The sequence below is a fragment of the Tachysurus fulvidraco genome, chromosome 14 (genome assembly GCF_022655615.1).
Source record: "Tachysurus fulvidraco isolate hzauxx_2018 chromosome 14, HZAU_PFXX_2.0, whole genome shotgun sequence".
Lineage (NCBI taxonomy): Eukaryota > Metazoa > Chordata > Actinopteri > Siluriformes > Bagridae > Tachysurus > Tachysurus fulvidraco.
In genome coordinates this window covers 12,760,344-12,779,031 of record NC_062531.1, presented here as the reverse complement: position 1 = coordinate 12,779,031, position 18,688 = coordinate 12,760,344, and the positions used below count along the sequence as shown (strand labels likewise).

Below are 18,688 nucleotides of genomic sequence, written 5' to 3'. Positions count from 1 at the left end.
GGGAGAGTGGAGTTCTTCTCAGTTTAGCTAAAATAACACACCGATTGGACTGCATTAATGTATTAAATACATTATCTACATTATCTTATTGGGGGGAGAACCTAATAGTAAAAACAGAGGGTCATGCTCCAAGTCTGTTTCATTTAAATATAATATTATAATACTCATATAATGAAGAATCAGCAAATAAAAAATGACCTAAAGAATGAACAACTAATGAATCATTTGATCATTTTATTCCTCAGTTCCTTCAGCGGAGCCTATTGAATACGCACAGTTTCCCTTCTACCTCAACGGGCTGCGTGAGACACCCCAGTTTGTGGAGGCCATTGAGAGTGTACGTGCCATCTGCAACAACTACAGTCTCCTGGGTGTGCCCAGCTACCCAAACGGCTACCCATTCCTCTTCTGGGAGCAGTATGTCAGCCTTCGCCACTGGCTGCTGCTCTTCATTAGCGTGGTGCTTGCCTGCACCTTTCTCGTGTGCGCTGTTTTCTTGCTCAATCCATGGACCTCTGGCATTATTGTAAGTGTTTTTTTTTATACGTTTACCTTCGTTTATATTGTTGTTTTTTGCCTTATATCAGTGCAAAAATGCATTATTTATTACAGCGCTTTGTATGTTTGGGTTTTGTGCTTTTTTCTTTCTTTAATTTGTCACCTTGTGTGAAATTTCACCCACAGATCATTTGCTTCATCATATTATAATGTTGTGGCATTATGTGTTTAAGAACAGAGTTAGGCTTCTAACACGGTGTTTTTTATGGATTGTAATTATTTATGTATTATTATATAGCTTTTTCTCATACCGCATATATGCAGTATGCATTATAGGCCTGCTTTATTTCTCTTATTTCCCCAATGTTCTGTCATGGGTGTATGCCATAGATAGACTTTTGAGAGTATGTAAAACGGTTTATAAAGTGAGAGGAGGCCCAGGTCAATAGAATGTGTGTTTTTGCAGACCCAACATTTGTGTTTATCTTACTCTGTCAGGTTCAGTTTGTTTAGTCTATGTGGGGAGCTTTGGGGCTTTTCTTTACAATAATATGTGAAGAAACGGAGGTTATCACACCAACCGCAACACTTTATGTATAAAATATACCCTTTCCTTGCTTTTGCTTGGTCTGTTGTCTCTGTTTTTGTGTATGATGAGTTTATGATGAAATAAGTTTACTTTTCTTTCCCACCCCCTTGAGTTCATGCCTCAGTGTTGTGTGTTTCAGTACAGCTTGTGTTTTAGCCACTGTGCCTCTGTAGAATAGCCACTTCATCTCCATGCTTTACAGGACAGATTAAAGAGAAAGTTACTGCGCTACTTTTGCTTGTGCTATCTCGGTTTTGTTCCAGGCCACCAGCAGCCCCTTTGTCCACCCCCACATACGTCCATTGCTTCCGCCTCACTTGTTCTTCCCTCTACCCCCCAGCACTGTCTTTTCTTTCCCCATAACCCCCACCCCTCTATCCTTCTTCAAAGGCAGCAGGGCCTCCAAGTAACTCGAGACTCATCGACTGATGATGGCATTTACTTTCCTGTTTCTAAGTCCAAATTAAGCACCCTCACGAAAATTTGTATACAGCAAGCCGGGCCACATTTTCAAGTCGAGGTGCGCTCGTATTATACCTCCCAAAATCCCTCACCTCATTCTTTGCTGCATTCACGAATTTAAAAACAACTGACTGATTGAAAAACTAAACACAAAATCCCGTCTTTCTGAAAAGAACGACTTTTTGATTTTCGAAGAAAGACAGCATATATGGAACAGATAAAAAATAGTTTGATTATATTAAACTAATTGTTTGATATTTACTTAATGGACCACTGAATATAACATTTTATATACTTGCTATTTACCAGGTGCTAGTGTTGTCGCTGATGACCGTGGAGCTGTTCGGCATGATGGGGCTGATTGGCATCAAGCTTAGTGCTGTACCCGTGGTCATTCTCATTGCTTCCGTGGGCATTGGCGTGGAATTTACTGTCCACGTGGCTCTGGTGAGTTTGTCTAACTTCTGTCTGATTCACACACAAATTTGTCTGCAGCGCTCTCCATTATTATTGGTGCATTTTAGAAAAATTAGCACAAATGACTGTATAAATAAAACATTGCCCACAATAATTCAGCAATAGGTGAAACTAGTTAAAAATCAGAACTACTTCTGAAATTATAAAATTTTATTAAAAAAATACATATTAATTAATTAAGGAATTAAATACCAATAAGGAATATTATAAATGATGGACATATCTCTCGCTGTGAGTACACAGTTACGTTTATCCACTTACCATGCACTGTTCAGTTTGGGTGTAATATACAAAAAATCTCTATCCATTTAGCATTAGAAAGTGTAAAACAATAAAACACCTGAGCTTCACAATGTGTCCTTAAAACTACATTTGGTATTTTGTGTTTTTTTGGGGGATGCACATAATCATATTTTATAGTAAAAGGGAACAGTGTACAAGGAAAAGCACTTGATGTGCCACTGTATAAAATGGTGGTGGATTACTGTCTTTTTTTTGGCCTATGGTTCAGGAGTTCTTATAAAGTTGAATGTCACCATGAATTCTGCTAAATACCAGGATATTTCTGCTTAAAACCTGGTTACTTCTGCCAGGAGGTTGAGACTTGGCCATAAATAAAGCTTCCATCCAGATGAAGAGCCAAACAGACTTCCAAGTCAGCATAGAAATTGGGGAGGGGATGGAAAGAAATCCAAAAAATCAATTTCTGAAGATTGATCTCAGTCATAAAAAAAAAACCTGTGGTCTGAAGTTCTCATGCATAAACAGAAGAATACTGTATATAGAATATTAAAATAATTTAAAGATCTGGACCAAGATCCTGATTTAAGTGTCTCCAGCCTTGTTAGACATTACAGGTAGAGACTACATGCTGTTATATTATATATTGTTATTCATTTTAATATCTGATTTAGCTCATTTTTAATAAGTGTGTAATTCTGGAGGGTGCTGTCAATGCAGGTTTGGTTGTGTCCTAACTTCTCAGTGCTCCATACAGGCCTTCCTCACTGCCATAGGGGACAGAAATAAGCGAGCGGTGTTGGCCCTGGAGCACATGTTTGCCCCAGTTCTGGACGGAGCCTTCTCTACCCTGCTTGGAGTGCTCATGCTGGCAGGATCCGAGTTCGACTTTATAGTCAAGTAAGGACACACAGGCACACAAAAGCTGTGATTATGAATCAGGAATGAACCAGTTCCCTTCTCTAAACCCTTATGTTGTGATCAAGTCAGAACAGCCAGTAAACAAAACGGAATGGTTTCCCACTCTTTGAATTTTTTGTAAATTACTGGATTATTTAATTGGGTTTGTTTGATATAATTGTTCCCCCAGTTTATCATTTACCACTTAAGAAAATTGGGATAAAAATGTAATTTTTCTGAACCTAAAAAAATACAGGAAATCAAGCATTTTCCAAAATTTCACAAAAAAATCACTCCCAAATTTCCAGCATATTTAATAACCTGTTTAATTATTATCACAAATGACATGTACAGCATTATATTTGACACTGTATCATTGTAGGCTTATTTCATTTGGTTTAAAGAATGTGATGCTTTTGTTACCATTTTTCAGAATGCTTTTGGCAAATACTTGAGTGATAACTCGCACTTAACTTACTCCAGTGTTAAGTTTCCTATAGAAAATGTGTATAGGTTGGAAACGTGATAGAAGCCAAAGTAAACAGTGCTGATATCGTTGTATGAAATCGTAATATCATGTAGAGGTAAATAAATTGTTAAATTGCACAATCCTAATTGTAACTTTTTGCCTTAGACGAAAATAGATGTTAAAATACTCCTGCTAAAATGTCCAAGCTTTCTGCATGAGCATGCATGTTTTTTGTCTTGTGTGATTTGCTTTTCAACCACTTTTCCATATTTAAGCATTTGGTATTTTCATAACCCAAATAAACAAACTGGTATCGATTCTGTGTGATTACTAAAGAATTTAAATCATTACTAAAATTATAATGTAAATTCTAGATTGCCGAAACATAAATAAATAGCATTTCTGGCTTTGGGATATACACCAACAAGCCAGCAACGTTTAAAATGTATTACAGGTGGGAATTATGCCAGTCTTACTTTTAAGCTGTAATTTTCTCTCTATTTTAGAAAAATGTAATTAAATTATAATATTTAATATATAAATGCTTGGTGATTCAAATTTGTTTAGTGCTGCCCATCACACACACACACACACACACACACACACACACACACACACACACACACACACACACACACACACACACACACCTCTATCAACAGACCACACTGGGGCCAAAGTAACTCATTGAGCTCCCATTGAAACATAGCCACTATTTTTTCACCAAACAACCTTCTCTTTACACTCATGCACACACACACACACACACACACACACAAACACACACACACAGGCACTACTCCTCACAATAATGGAAAAAAAGCAAAGTAAAAACAGTGGGTTCTGTATTTTTCTAGCCTTGCAGAAATAAATGTTTCCCTGACTTTCCCCTGTCAGGGCTTTGAATGTTTTGAGTGTAAACAGTTGAGACGCGTAGCTCGTCAAGGTATGTTCTCAGTCGTTTTCACTGGGGAGACACGGTTCTCGACTGCTGCTCAAAACTCTCAGTTCAGTTGCACTTTGGCATGAGATTTGTTAAAATTTACTGCACAGTTCATCACAGAAAAGGTCTTTGGTGTTTGTCTTCATCGCTGGCAATATCACTCAAGTGTCACACTCCTTAAAGTTTGCATTCAGTCTAGAGATACTGACTCAGCAAAGTCCTCCATAATTCAGAAGTTGGGAGCTTCGTGTTTGCTCAAGTCAATTTTGAACATTTTGATGTTCATAATGATGGCTGCAGTCACCAGTACGCCAACACAGGTGCGCAAGTCTTAGGCCCTGTCCCAAATGGTGCTCCAAGCCTCCTGGTATCCTTCTTAACCTTTTAGAAGATGCAAGGGTGTAGAAGCAAGTATCTGTTTTCTGCTGTGCTGAAAGGCTAAATTAAGAGTAAACAGCTAAATTAAATACAAAAATGAAATATATTTTCACCGTTGTTGTTTGACAACGGATCTTGCTCTTCAAAAACAAGTACATCCACTGTGGTCCTTGCAAAATAATAGTCCCAAAGATTCTTGAGTTAGAGATGCTGCTGAATCTGCCTTCACTAAGGGGTGCAGTAAGGGTACATAGAGGATGCTTGTGAGCATTAAACTAAGAAATTAAACACCTTTCAGCTTCACAGATCTAATAGCCATAAAGAAGGAATGCTGGATTGCTATTGCACAAGTGTGTTCACAATGTGCTGCCATAAGGGGGACTTCTATAGAAGCACAACATTTGTATTATAAAATGCATAACACTGGGGTTAAGTGGTTATCACGTTCGCCTCACACCTCCAAGGTTGGAGGTTTGATTCCCGCCTCCGCCTTGTGTGTGGAGTTCTCCCCGTGTCTTGTGGGTTTCCTCCGGGCACTCCGGTTTCCTCCCCGGTCCAAAGACATGCATGGTAGGTTGATTGGCATCTCTGGAAAATCTGGGAAATTGCTCGTAGTGTGTGAGTGAATGAGAGTGTGTGTGTGCCCTGCGATGGGTTGGCACTCCGTCCAGGGTGTATCCTGCCTTGATGCCCGATGACGCCTGAGATAGGCACAGGCTCCCCGTGACCCGAGAAGTTCGGATAAGCGGTAGAAAATGAATGAATGAATGATTAACACTTTGCTCAAAAAGTGTAGGAATGGAATCATACAATATGGTAGTTGTGTAATGTAGACCAACTAAAACCAGTCACACAAGGTGTTACTTATCTGATTTCTTCTAAGGCAGTTTGTTTTAAATTAATTGCATTTTATCTAGAGCAAATTAAGTAGCCTTATTCCTTTTTGGAGTACATTTTATTTTTGCTTATTTAAAAAAAAATCCATTGCGCTTCAAGTTCCTTGCGATGTTAATTTGGTTGGTGTACTTGACCAAAAACTTCTCCAAAGTCCAGCTCTGAGAAGGGGATTTTATAAATACAGTTTCTCTGAGTGATACGGTTGTCTCATAGACATATCCTGTGGCTGCAGGGCTGGAGAAAGAGCTCTTCTCTCCCTGTGTGGCTGCAGCTGGACATTGTTCAGGTGTGAAGGCCTGGTGGAGGAACTGCGTCAGTTTAGTCTGAGACCCAGCTGTGCTGCATATCAACTGGCAGGAGATTATACACACACACACACACACACACACCACACACACAAATGCATATGCACACACACACTCACACACATGCGCTTGTAAAAATATGTTTTAAACATAAATGGCTGAATGCCAGTGATGGCTCTGGCTTGGTGTCCCCCATTTCTCAGTGGTTTGCTCTTGAGCCTGTGGACAAGCGTTCACCTTCGCACATCCAAACTTTGGGAGAGGAAGAGATGAAGGGGAGTGTACCTGAATGGCCTACGTTCTGTCTTCAAATTCTTTTTAAAAAGCCTCTTCTAAGTCCCTGCATTTCATTAATTAGGTGAAAGATGGCAGCTGTAATTTGAGCTGCTGTACTTTGCACAGACGCGTTGCTGGCCCAGAGAAAAGTAAAGCTAGCTATAATGAATTGAGAGAAGGAAGATGGCAGGGGGGATTTGTCAAGGAGGTTTGGTGAGGGTCTTACCTGATACTCCAGAGATTTAATTAGACCAAGGGATTGTGAAAGGCAAGAAAATTTCACAGAGGCTTAAAGAGAGAGGACAGAGACAGAGAGAGTGAATATGAGCTTGAGGCCAGGCAAGAGGGGCCTGTAGCTTTTCCTCCTCTCTTCCTCCTAGACTAAATTGTTTAAATTCTATACCCTTCATTTCATTTGTTTGCTTCTGCTTTCTTTCTTCCTTTTTTCTCGTCCTTTTTTTAAAGAGCGAGGGAGAGAGGCCCCTGTCCCTTTGTGATTCATCTCTTTCCCAAGTCCTCTACTCCACATTCCTTCCCACTTCGCTTTAGCCTATGTTTGCTTGTACTCTGCTCACCCCTCAAAAAAAGAAAAGAAAACTCTCCCTCTTTTCTTCCCCCTTTTTTCCATGCCTTTGAATTAACCAACTAATTATGTCTCCAGCTTTTCTGTCCTGCTCTCTAAAAAGACTAGCCCTCTTTGGAGTCTTTGTCTGGCACAAGGTAAAACTAGTTTTTAAGCTTGATGATTATTTCCTGTTTGAGTGTGGGGTGTAAGGTGGGGGGTGCCCAAGTGTGTGTTTTGTTATATTACGAATATGTTTAAGACTTTATTTATTGTCTTATTATTTATTTATACATTGAAGTTTTAATATCCAATTTTCCCACATTTAAAATGATTTTCTCTGTTGTTTGCAGATATTTCTTTGCTGTATTGGCCATCCTTACCGTGTTGGGGGTCCTGAATGGCCTGGTGCTGCTCCCGGTCTTATTGTCCTACTTCGGCCCTTATCCTGAGGTAAGAGGATTGCTCCTGTCAAGCCAAGCACCACGATATATCACAGCCATGCAGAGCCACCAGGCAGGGACGTGCTCCGCACACAAAGCGCGGCTCTAAACTCAATGCCTCCAGCCCTGTCTCATTTTAGATTATGCCTCCTACCCTTAATCAACTTTCTTATCTGTTGGAGAGATCTGGAGAAATGTATATCAGGTTAAAATGGAGTAAATTATATTCCTAGCTATAATTCCTAGTTGAAGATGTTTTGCAACATACTACACTTGGAGTGATAACTATATATGTGCACAACTAGTCACTGTGATATTAATATTTACATAACATTGTAACAAGTTTAGTTACAAAAGAGGCCTGTTTTTCATGTGTGTTAAGGTGTCTCCGGTGGACGGAAGTAGCCGATTGCCCACTCCAATTCTAGAGCGTTTTCCTCCAGTGGTGCACTTCACCATGCAGCCAAACCACACTACTACTTCAACCACTGGAACTGGCTCAGACTCGTCTGACTCGGAGTATAGCTCCAACTCCACAGCGTCGGGCATCAGCCACGAACTCAAGCACTATGACCTCCAGACCAGCAGGGGGCGAGCCACTCGATCTGAATTTGATGACGTGCGGCTTAACACTGGGCCAAAACCAAGCGTTTATCATACAGACCCAAACATCTTACCATCTTACTCAGTAAGAGAAGAACATTACAATATTATTTTCTGAAGAATTCTGATGCATGAGAAGAATCTAATGTATAGAATCTTTCCATGCTAATTTTAATAGCGTGATAATAGCATTTTTGTCAGTCGTGTAATGGCAATAAAATGTGTGTGCAGACTTTGTGTACCATATTCAATGTGTGCAAACGTTTTTTTACAGGCTGGGAGAACAGACTCCAAGCAGCAGCCACACTACCGATCCACTCACCCTCCTCACACTCAGGATACTGGACCTCCGCTTACTCGTCGACACATTGGACGTGAACCCAAGCGGGACGCAGGGCCCAGACAGGCTCCTCCTCCTCATAGGCGGCGCACGGACGCATTTGAAAGTGCCAGCCCTTATGGGTCCAGAGAACATTCGGCAACCCGCCAGCCTTACTCCCACACTTACTCTCACTCCATGCACCCTGGATCAGGCCCCACCTTATGCCAGCCCATCACTACTGTGACTGCATCAGCCTCAGTTACAGTGGCTGTGCACCCAGGCGTGCCTGGCCAGAGCGCCCCCTACCCCTGCTACCCTTCCAGTGACAGCTACCCCTCTTCTGAGGAAGCCTATGCTCGTGACATGCACTTCTCCGACCCACATGTGCCCTTCACAGAGCAGCGCTACAGTGCAGACTCCACAACGGAGGGCTTGGAGCTGCAGGATTTAGAGTTGACTTCTCACTCAGAGCGCCACATGGATGCCTCCAGCTGAGGTGAGCTTACCTCATATTTTGTTACATCCTTAACAACAAACGCAAGGACAATTATTCAACTACAGTGCCCCCAAACACCTAAAATATAACATGTTAATGCAATCCTATAGAATATAACCCTACTCCAGATATTTTTTATAATGATTTTATTTCTATATTGTTAGTTCTCATCTATAATTTTTATTTTTTTTTTAAGCTAGGTCTTAATAAGTGTTAAATTATACATGGTCTTAAATTTGATGTTAAAACATGCCTAAATGCTCCGGCATATTTTAAACTTGTGGTCTGTAATATATGGTCGGTCTCCAAACATGGACAGCGCTTCATGTTTTCAATTTCCGTACATGTACAAATATGGAAAGTTTCCCAGTATGTATAAGTTGAAGCTCATTTTACACCAGACAGAGTAAGTGCGCTGTACGAACACCACAGTGTTTAAGGACATACGAGGACAATTTTACTGATACCCCTGAGTGTAGACCATGAGTCTCTGTTACATCATTTTAGTAAAAAGCTTTATACTATTCGACAGCATGTACATAGTCTGACAGCATGCAACGAATAAATCTCTAGGTAAAAGCTTAAAAAATAAACCTCTTCTCTGCAGGATATGAGTTATGGACACTGGTATTCTGTATTTGATCTTTGACATGATATAGGAGTTTATAGCTTTGTGCACTCTGTTCACTAGAGCTGTGTTTGTGTTGAACTTTGACAGCCACAACACCTAAATTCACATTTTATTTCCTACTATAATTAGTACTTAATCTTAGTCTTGCTGAATTTGTGGCCGTCGAAAGCCCACGAAATGCCATGCAGCCAGATGATGCTATAATAAATTTCATGTTTATAGTTCCTCTATAAAGTTCAAGGTTACTGTATAAAAAGACCGTTCTGGAAACATGTAGCAGATCAAAGCAGGTAAAAAGTAAATACACTCTTGAGCAAACACCTTTGGTATTATTTGGCTTAATGTGCTTTGTAGAAAAGCCCATTCCCAATGTAGTCCCCTTTGTGTTATATTAATCTTCACTTTTTTGGGAAGGCTTCCCACTCGATTTTCGAGCATGGTTGTAGGCATTTGCTCATTCAGCCACTAAAGTATTAGTGAGGTCAGGAAGTGATGTTAGTGAGGAGGCCTGGGATACAGTCAGTGCTCCAGTTCATTCCTAAAGGAGTTCAGTGGGGTTGAGCTTTGCTTTGTTCACAGGGGCATTGTCATGCTGGAACATGATTGGACCACCTTAGTTCCAGTGAAGGGAAATTGTAATTCTACAGTGTACAAAGACATTCTATACAATCCTATGCCTCTAAGCTTGTGCTAACACTTTAAGGAAAGGCTTACATTTGTGTGCCATGGTCTGCTGTCCATAAACTTTTACCCATGTAGTGTATGTTAGGCACTGGCGATGGTCCGTAGATATGTAGGTCAATCACAACGGCTATCATGTTAAAAGATTGAAACGCCTCATGAAAACTGTGGTGCCTGCAGCTTTAAGATGAACAAAAATAAATAGTGTTGCATCTAGTAAAATGTGACTCATTTTTACTACTCATTTTCTGGCATCTTCAGTTTTATAATGAGCTTAATTACAGCTAGTAACTCATCAGGTTTATTTACAGTTCCTGACCTTGTTATTTACAACTTCCTGACCTTGTCAATAGGCAATTAATCCAAAGAAACCAACTAAATGTTGGTGCTAGCGACTAGCAGCTTTGCGTTTAGCAACAATATGTATATGTCTGGTCGCTGCCCCGAAACTCCCCCTTTTTAGCCCCTAATAGCCATGAGTGCTACTATCGTACTATTATTGGGGGCATTACAAATTTATGGCATATTGTACATCATGTAAAGTAATGATATCGATTCGGATGCTGTTAAATAGCTCCATTAACTCTGATTTGTTCTTCCTCTTGCAGTGGCTGAATGTTGAAGCACAAATGGCCAAAGATGGGACGTCTGCTTTCTGAAGTAGAGGAGAAATGGTGCTGCAGAGCGAGGCTACTTGGCAGTGCTTCCCTCTGTTACTGTATAGCTCTAATGTATGTCTGCCTTAGATTATTCTATAAATATTTTTAAAAAATGTGTACACAAGTGTAAATACAGGCGAGAATAGTTATAATTGGACCTGGCTCGGTGTCGTCAGCCTGGGTGGTGTGTGTGTGTGCGCGTGCAAGTTGTGATTACTGTCACTCCCTTCATGTGTGTATCTGTGCCATGAGGAAGCTTCATCTTAGACACACTTATCAGCATCCAGATGGTGCTGTTGAGATGTTGTTATAATGTACCTGTATAATTCTATGCAATGATTTATGAATTGGTGTGTAAGAGTGAGCCAGTATATATGTGTGTGTGTGTGTGTGTGTGTGTGTGTGTGTGTGTGTGTGTGTGTGTGTGTGTGTGTGTGTGTGTGTGTGCATGTGTGTGCATGCATGTGTAAAGACAGCACGCACACACAAACATGTTTAATGAATTAGAGTACGTATAGAAGTGTGTATGTGCACCCTAAACAAACATTATGATTCATTTCAGGGCAAACTGCATTCTTTCAGCCAGCTGATCAAAAAAAGTAATATTCTCATTTGGATTTTTCATGTTTCTGAAACGCCTGTCCGAAAGTACCCATGCATTTCTACAGGGATTTTGTAAACGTTTTTTTGTTGTTGTTGTTGTTGTTTTTTGTAAATTTATTATTTTTTTTTTTTTTTACAAAGTGTATATTGGTTAATATATTAACTGTAATTACTGTGTAGTCTTTTTATGGACATATTATCAGACCTCATAACATGAAGTCAGGTCCTTTAATGCATCACTGTGTGGGAACTGCAAACAGACAAGCACCATATATGTTTGTGTGGGCGTGCACGTGCATGATGGGTTTTGTGTGTGTTGAAGTAGAATGTATGCTTTATACAAATCTTAATTTGCTTATCACAAACCTGTGGTAGATGAAAAAAGAAAAAGAATCGCTGTTTATCAGTGAAGCACGCCATGCGTGAGAATTTAGAAATGAAGAAAGTTTAGAGAGCTTCTGCATGCGGCTCTGCTGTGCTCTGCCTCAAAATTTTCCTGTCCTTCTGGCTCGTTTCGAGTCGGGTTGACTGTAAAACACGGCCATTTAGTGTGGAGCCTTGCTTGCGCTCGAGGCTGCGAACTGAATTACTGTCAAATCATTAACAGAGTAGCGTAGCAGTATGGGTGCAGTTCTCTCCTGACTGGCAGCGGTACTGTACACTCTGTAGCATTCCTCTCTCCTCTATTTCTTTTACAGTAGAATGGCATTATTTCTTTGTTTCTTTATTATTGATGCTTTATTACACTAATACACCTAAACCTCATGTGGTGTAACCAGCTGTAGTCTCTGACAACACAGTGATGTAAGCTAATATGTCGATGAGCAGCATGCAGGGTTTGACCACTAAATGGCCGAACTTGACCAGCTTTTTCTGCCTTTTTTTTTTTTAAGGTCCGTCCACCTTCTCTGGCCCCAATTTAGCACGTGCAGCTCTCTCCTCTGACCTCAGCTCATAAAACTCTACAACACAATGCTATGACACTAATTGGAAGTTCCTCCTTCGACCGCCAAATGGCGCATACAAGTGCTTCTGGGGTCAATGGTCAGGAAGCCCCAATTCTCTCTGGGTCTGGTGTGTGTTATGAGGTGTGTGTGTGTGTGTGTGTGTGAGTGTGTGTGTGTGCATATGTGCATATGTGCGAGTGTATGGTTTACACTTCTGGTCAAACCTCCCTCCCCCCTCCTGTATGACTTCCTGTTAGACACTAGCATGTCAGAATTCACTTTCTTTGTTCTTCCTTCGTTTTCCTGTTTTGGTGAAGGTCCTGGCCTTTCGTCCACCGCTTGTGTGCGCTGTGTGTTGTGTTCTCCTAAAGTGTCACATTGGCAGAAACAGGAGAGAATCATGGCTGGCAACTATTGTTATACAGTTTTTATATTCTGTTATTTTTTTATCTTTTTTTTTGTTTGTTTGTTTGCAATATTTATATTTTTGTATTATAAGATATTGTGTTTAATAATGGTCTTAATGCCAGTTTTAACAATGCAGGGATCTTTATGTCTGTCTAAAAACACTATTATGTTTTTTTTTGGTGTGTTCTTTCATTAATGGATATTGATGTGTATAAAGTGCTTACTAATGTTAAATAGGAAAAAGAGTATATAACATTTACAATACAGATTCTTCACAGCTCTTAGAGGATTTTAAAAGGAAAATGATCAATGGTTTTTTGTTTTTTTTTTAACAGACTGCCATTTTTTTCCTCAGCCGGTGTGGATGTATGTCATTTTCAGTTACAAAGATAAATGTATGCCATATAATTTATTTATATGAAAATTTATTTTTGTAGTGTACATAGTAGTTGTCAATCTATTTGACAGAAGTATATTTTAAAGAGTTTATATGTAATGCTACCATTTTTTTTTTTTTTTTACTTTTTTTTTTATTATTATTAATTTGTGAGAACATAACAGAGACAATAAGTCATTAAGGTGCACACTTTCACTGCTAACTTGTTCTCAGACAGCTAAAGTGCCCTTTTTACAGTGTTACCATAGAACGGAGTAAATGAACTCTGATCAAACTGGGCTCGGGTTTTGTGAAAAGCTAGCCATGAAAGTAGAATAAATATGTACTAGCTCTCTAAATAATAATGTTCAAACACTGATAGAATTCTAACAAATAAAAATATTATAACTTATTTGTCTTTTTTTTTTTTTTTATAAATAAATAAGCATATCTAAAACATTATGTACAGTAGCTATATGGGACGGTTCCCTGATTTCACATAAAATTCTCACTTTTTTTGTAATATTTCAAGATTGTTTATATATAGAGAACTTGTTTCTAAAGGTTTAGCTATGATAGTGAACAAAATAAATGATCAAACTGACTGAATATCAGATATTACGAACTGGCCACCCTGACAACAAATATTACACCTTTAAATTTGGCTCATGACGTACGACACTTTATAAGAGAAACCGTTCTTGAATTAGTGATTGAAAATGTTGTTTTTTTGCCATTTTTTTACATCAAAATATTTCTTAATTGTGGAAGACTCACAGGTCGTTTGGGGATGAAAATAAAAAGTGAGGTCCAGCAGCATTATCTTGCTTTACACTAGCTGACATCTGGCCACAGAGCTGCGCTCTCTCCCTCTAACAGCAGGCTTTTCCTTCTGCTTATGATTGTGATTGACAGTTTTATAGACTTCAAGGAAATTGGTTGTAGTTACAATACAGCTGGTGTGCTCAAAGTAATGAAATGGGGCACATGGACTTGAAAAAAATAAGGAGTGATGGAAACTGATTCAGGGTTACCCCCTGTAACTGGCTGCATGGGTGGTGGCCATTTATTATTCATGCACCGGCACTTCCGAGCTTGTTTCCACCTACTGTACCCTGCGATTGACCGAACTGATCTGCTGGGCTAATGGTGTAATTTATTTTGTGACCTGTACGAGGCATTAGCTATGATTCTCAGCCAATCAGCACTGACAAACAGGTCATGTGATGTGTATTGGATTATAGGATGTAACAAAAAATTAGAGTAAGAACTGATTTCAAGGCCATTTATTTCTGTTTTTGGAGTTGTTTACCACTAATATCTGGTACACAATTGTGGCATCTTGAAAATGTATGGACTTGCCTCAATTTCATTAATAAACTAAATGAATGGAAAAATCATGTTAGGGTTGCAATCGATTATTTTGATAATCAATTCATCTTTCATTTTATTCTCATTAATGGATTAGCTAGTTTAGAAACATCTAAATCTATACACCAAAAACTGGTGTCTAAACACACTTTTGTGACTATGTCAGTGTGACTAATGGACAGTTACTAATATTTAATCTTTTTTTGTTGTTGTTGTTGTTAAAAAATCTCAATCTTTTATTGATCAGTTTAGTTTAAATAAATACTATGAAAGCTGGAATACAGTTTGAAATTGACTGAACAGTCCAGTCAGTGTTTGGTGATTTGTCAGCAAAGTGAAAGATCACAATGTTATTTCACTTTGTATTAGGACAAATTTTGTATTACAACACAGTCAGAAGACCCTAGTTATTTCAAATAGCTTTTCTACTTGTGTTGTGAAATGAAATATCATTCTGCAGTCCACATGCACACAGTTTTATTCTTAAAATAAAACAACAACTAAAATGAATTTCAAGGACAATTCTTTGATGTATTTATCAAATAATGTTAACAGATTTGATCAGTTCAAGGTCAGTTGCTTGATGCAGCACCAGTTACCTGTATTATAATTGTTTGTATGCATTAGAAATGAATGTATTACTGAATGTTTCTTACTACTAATAACAAATACATTAGATATTTTGTTAATAATTACATGAGAGAGAGAGAGAGCGAGAGAGAGAGAGAGAGAGAGAGAGAGAGAGAGAGAGGGAGATGCATGATAACCTCAAACTTACTGAATATTACTAGAGTCTAGAACTATGACTGTAAACACAGGTCCATCTTTTGTCCCTCTTTTTATGTGAGCTGAAGAATTAACCATTTCTGATGTTAATCTGTGTTGTTTTCCTGTGCTACTAATCAAACCTGAGTGTGACAGTCAGGTGACACACAAAGTCCTAAGAGGGAAGCAAAGGAACTTCTGTTCTGAAAGTCTTCTGTTGTTGAGTTGTTTGTTAAACAAGATGGCCAAAAGCCCCACATTTATGCTGGAGGTTTGCAAAGTGTTTATAATAAAACATGTTATACATACAAGTTGTCAGGTATTCATGCCTACACTGGGTCAGATGACGCTTGTATAAACAATGTTGTGCAGCTGGCTTATGTTCAGATGATCACAATAACTCAGTCATTCCCATGCGAAGAGCCTCCAGTGTTGCATTAAAGACCTTTGATAATTCCCATAATAGAAGGTAATTCATCTGAAAGTAAAACGAAGAATCCATTTTTGCACGAGACAGCTGCAACAGAATGAGCTCCCTCTTCACAGCCTCTCAGCACGAAGCTGGGAACCATTAATGGAGGAATTCAGAGGCCCTGAAATCACACATCTCATCACTCAGAGAGAGGGAGAATGAGAGAGAGGGAGAATGAGAGAGAGAGAGAGAGAGAGAGAGAGAAGGTGTTTATTTTTCAGCTCTGGGAGCTGTACACCAGCTGTTAGGCAACGGCAGGCTCAGATTTGAATAGGAACACCCAGAGGAGTATTACAGCCACCACCACTTTCAGCCAGGAGTGAAGTCAAATCTGATGCTGCGTGAATGTTTTAACGCCACTCGCTCCTGTGCCAGAAAGTGATGGTATGACATGCATCCTCTGAATCCACAGTTTTAAGAGAGATACGTAATGTATCAGAGACAAAGAGGCATTGTTAGTAGTGCATGATGTATTAGTAGTAGATGAAGTGTTCACTGGCACACTGAGTTGCAGACAAGCAATCATGTAATTTGCTGTGTTTCTGGCAGAGCCTCTGTGGAACTACCAAGAGACACTTTGAGTAGTTCAGTTTTACAGTCAGTATTTCCTTAATAGTTGTAACCGTAATTGTTTTCCAAATGAAATAAGGATTGCGCTGACCTACCACACAGACCTGACGGGCATCTGCATTATTAAAGAGGTGAGTCAGTACATACCGGTGTGTCTGCAAAATTCACATAAATTCTTCCTTCATGTTTAAACAAAATACAAATTTTCTTACAAAATGCAGATTCACGTACTGTATGTATCCATGATGTCTGGTTTTTTGTGGTGGTCTGCAAAATTTGAACTCTCTTACTTCAAAGTCACTGTGCATCTGGCAAAGCATCCCAGCTCAATATTATAAGAAAGGCCAAATCTTTTGGCCTTTACAGGTACACAGGCAAGACGCCTGAGCAACACGAGGATAATTACACTGACTGATGTTGTTTACTTTGATTTCCTTTCGCATCATTTATTTTGCTGAGACCAAACCGTTATTTACATTTCAGCTCCAGTGATTATGGATTGCAAGCCAAGGGTAAGGTTTCTCGTAATGCTTACCCAGCGCTCACTCAGCCTGCTGGAGCTGTTTTTCTCTTTCTCCTCGCCTTCCGAGCTCAACCACATACCAAGATTCCCCCCTCCTTTTTCCTGAACGTTCAGCACATGTTTCCATGGGAGTGATGTACATGTGTTTATTGCAAAGATGACAAACCAGAGCTGGATTGTAGTGTTTGATTTTTTTTTCCTTGAGCTTCTCCGTGGTTTATATAATTCCTACAGTGCACTGTGTCTTTCCTCATCTTTTATTTAAACTATAGTCTGTTTGTCCTTGCCAGCAAACACGCAACATCCTATGGAAACATATACGTCATCTGAAGAGTGAGCGTGAGAGAGAGAGAGAGATGTTAAACACTTTCATGTGTATTTGGAATGCTTGTGTGAACACAACTAATCGAAATAAAATTACAGCATCTGATTTCACACAGGCTGGAGGGCAAAAAAAACACTTCTCGGATAAAGTTGGAGCCCCATGTACAGCCCCTGGTCAATCAACCAGGATAAATAGCCTCCTCACCTCTACTATACCCACCACCACCGACATACCCCCACCACCGAGCATGAAAGAGGAAAACAGATGAGGAGTGGCTTCATGTTTGTAAACAGTTTGGAAATCATTAATGCTCTACCAATCTGATCAAGATTGATTTTTTCCCAGCATTATGGTATATTGATTTTGGCAAACGGATAGCAGTATAATGAAGAACATGTGATGAGGTGCTCACATTGGGCATCTACAAAATGTGAACATCATTCTCACCATCTCTCACTTTGAATCTCGATCCCTTGGACAAAATACAAAACAAGAATTCAGTCCTAACTTAAATTTCCATCGCCAGTGGTATAAAATCAGCTGTCAACTGATGGGCAGATAATTTCCCATAATTCCCATAAGTTTGAGAAGTACGGTTAAGCAAAAGGACAAGAAATTATACAAATGTACATTCAAAAAGCACAATCATCACGTGTTAGGTTTCTCCACCAATACTTCTTCTGGTATACTGAATGCTTGAATTTCCTGGTCCCAGGGGCATTTGTACTTATCAGAGCACTTTCTCTCCCATAGTTTGTGGCACCATTATATTTTTGTAAGTGTACATGTGTACAGCTACAAAAATGTAGGTAGGGGTACAGGAGGTGTACAGGACCAGGATTTTTCTTTTTGATGTCATCCGTCAGTTCCTAATATACTGATGCTACAAAACAGGACTCAGGTATCATGGTATCAGGAAAATGTTTTGTTTGCGTTAAAATTTTTGAGCCATGTTTAAAGTGAAACTAAACCTTATGAAAAAGAGTGCCCACCTAGCTGGACAAAGGTTGAATTGCTTTGCATACTTGACATGTTTTAAGTGTCAGTGGTCGGTTGAAATGCGGATGAGATGTTCTGCACCCTCAGGCCAGTGGGGCCATTCTTCTAAAGTAGGTTTGATGGCTAGTAATTTTGTATTCCCCAGGTTGTAGTAGAAAAGCCCTGTCATGAAGATTTTGGACCTTCATCGAGATGAGGCCAATCTGAGATGTATCAGCTTCATAACGTTTTCAGAGAATCTAAGAGGAAATGCCAAATACATGTGGTCTTTGAGTACAACATCCTCATCAGTAAACATTTCAGACTACATATTTATAATCACACACTGTACTGTCACCAAAATGAGGATGGGTTCCCTTTTGAGTCTGGTTCCTCTCAAGGTTTCTTCCTTGCCATTTTGTCGCCTTGGTTACCACAGCCTTGCTCATTGGGGATAAATACAATCACATTAAAATATAAGTCTAATATTAATCTTGAATTTGCATATTAGATTAATCT

At 39.3% G+C, this 18,688-nt stretch overlaps 1 protein-coding gene across 4 annotated transcripts in view; it reads left to right on the top strand.

Moving 5' to 3' along the window:
• Positions 1–13,577, top strand: part of ptch1 (patched 1) — a 47,299-nt gene extending 33,722 nt beyond the window's left edge. For 2 of the 4 annotated variants that reach the window (XM_027167215.2, XM_047799944.1), the window contains exons 18-24: positions 246–526; positions 1,859–1,996; positions 3,024–3,166; positions 7,350–7,449; positions 7,822–8,127; positions 8,317–8,860; positions 10,781–13,577. In XM_027167215.2, the coding sequence (XP_027023016.2) occupies positions 246–526; positions 1,859–1,996; positions 3,024–3,166; positions 7,350–7,449; positions 7,822–8,127; positions 8,317–8,859 (1,511 nt within the window). In that variant the 3' untranslated portion in view covers position 8,860; positions 10,781–13,577. Of the gene's footprint in view, positions 1–245; positions 527–1,858; positions 1,997–3,023; positions 3,167–7,095; positions 7,155–7,349; positions 7,450–7,821; positions 8,128–8,316; positions 8,861–10,780 lie in introns of those variants that run through there. The other 2 variants (XR_003443866.2, XR_003443867.2) reach the window with 2 other exon arrangements.
• The last annotated feature ends 5,111 nt before the right edge of the window (positions 13,578–18,688 follow it).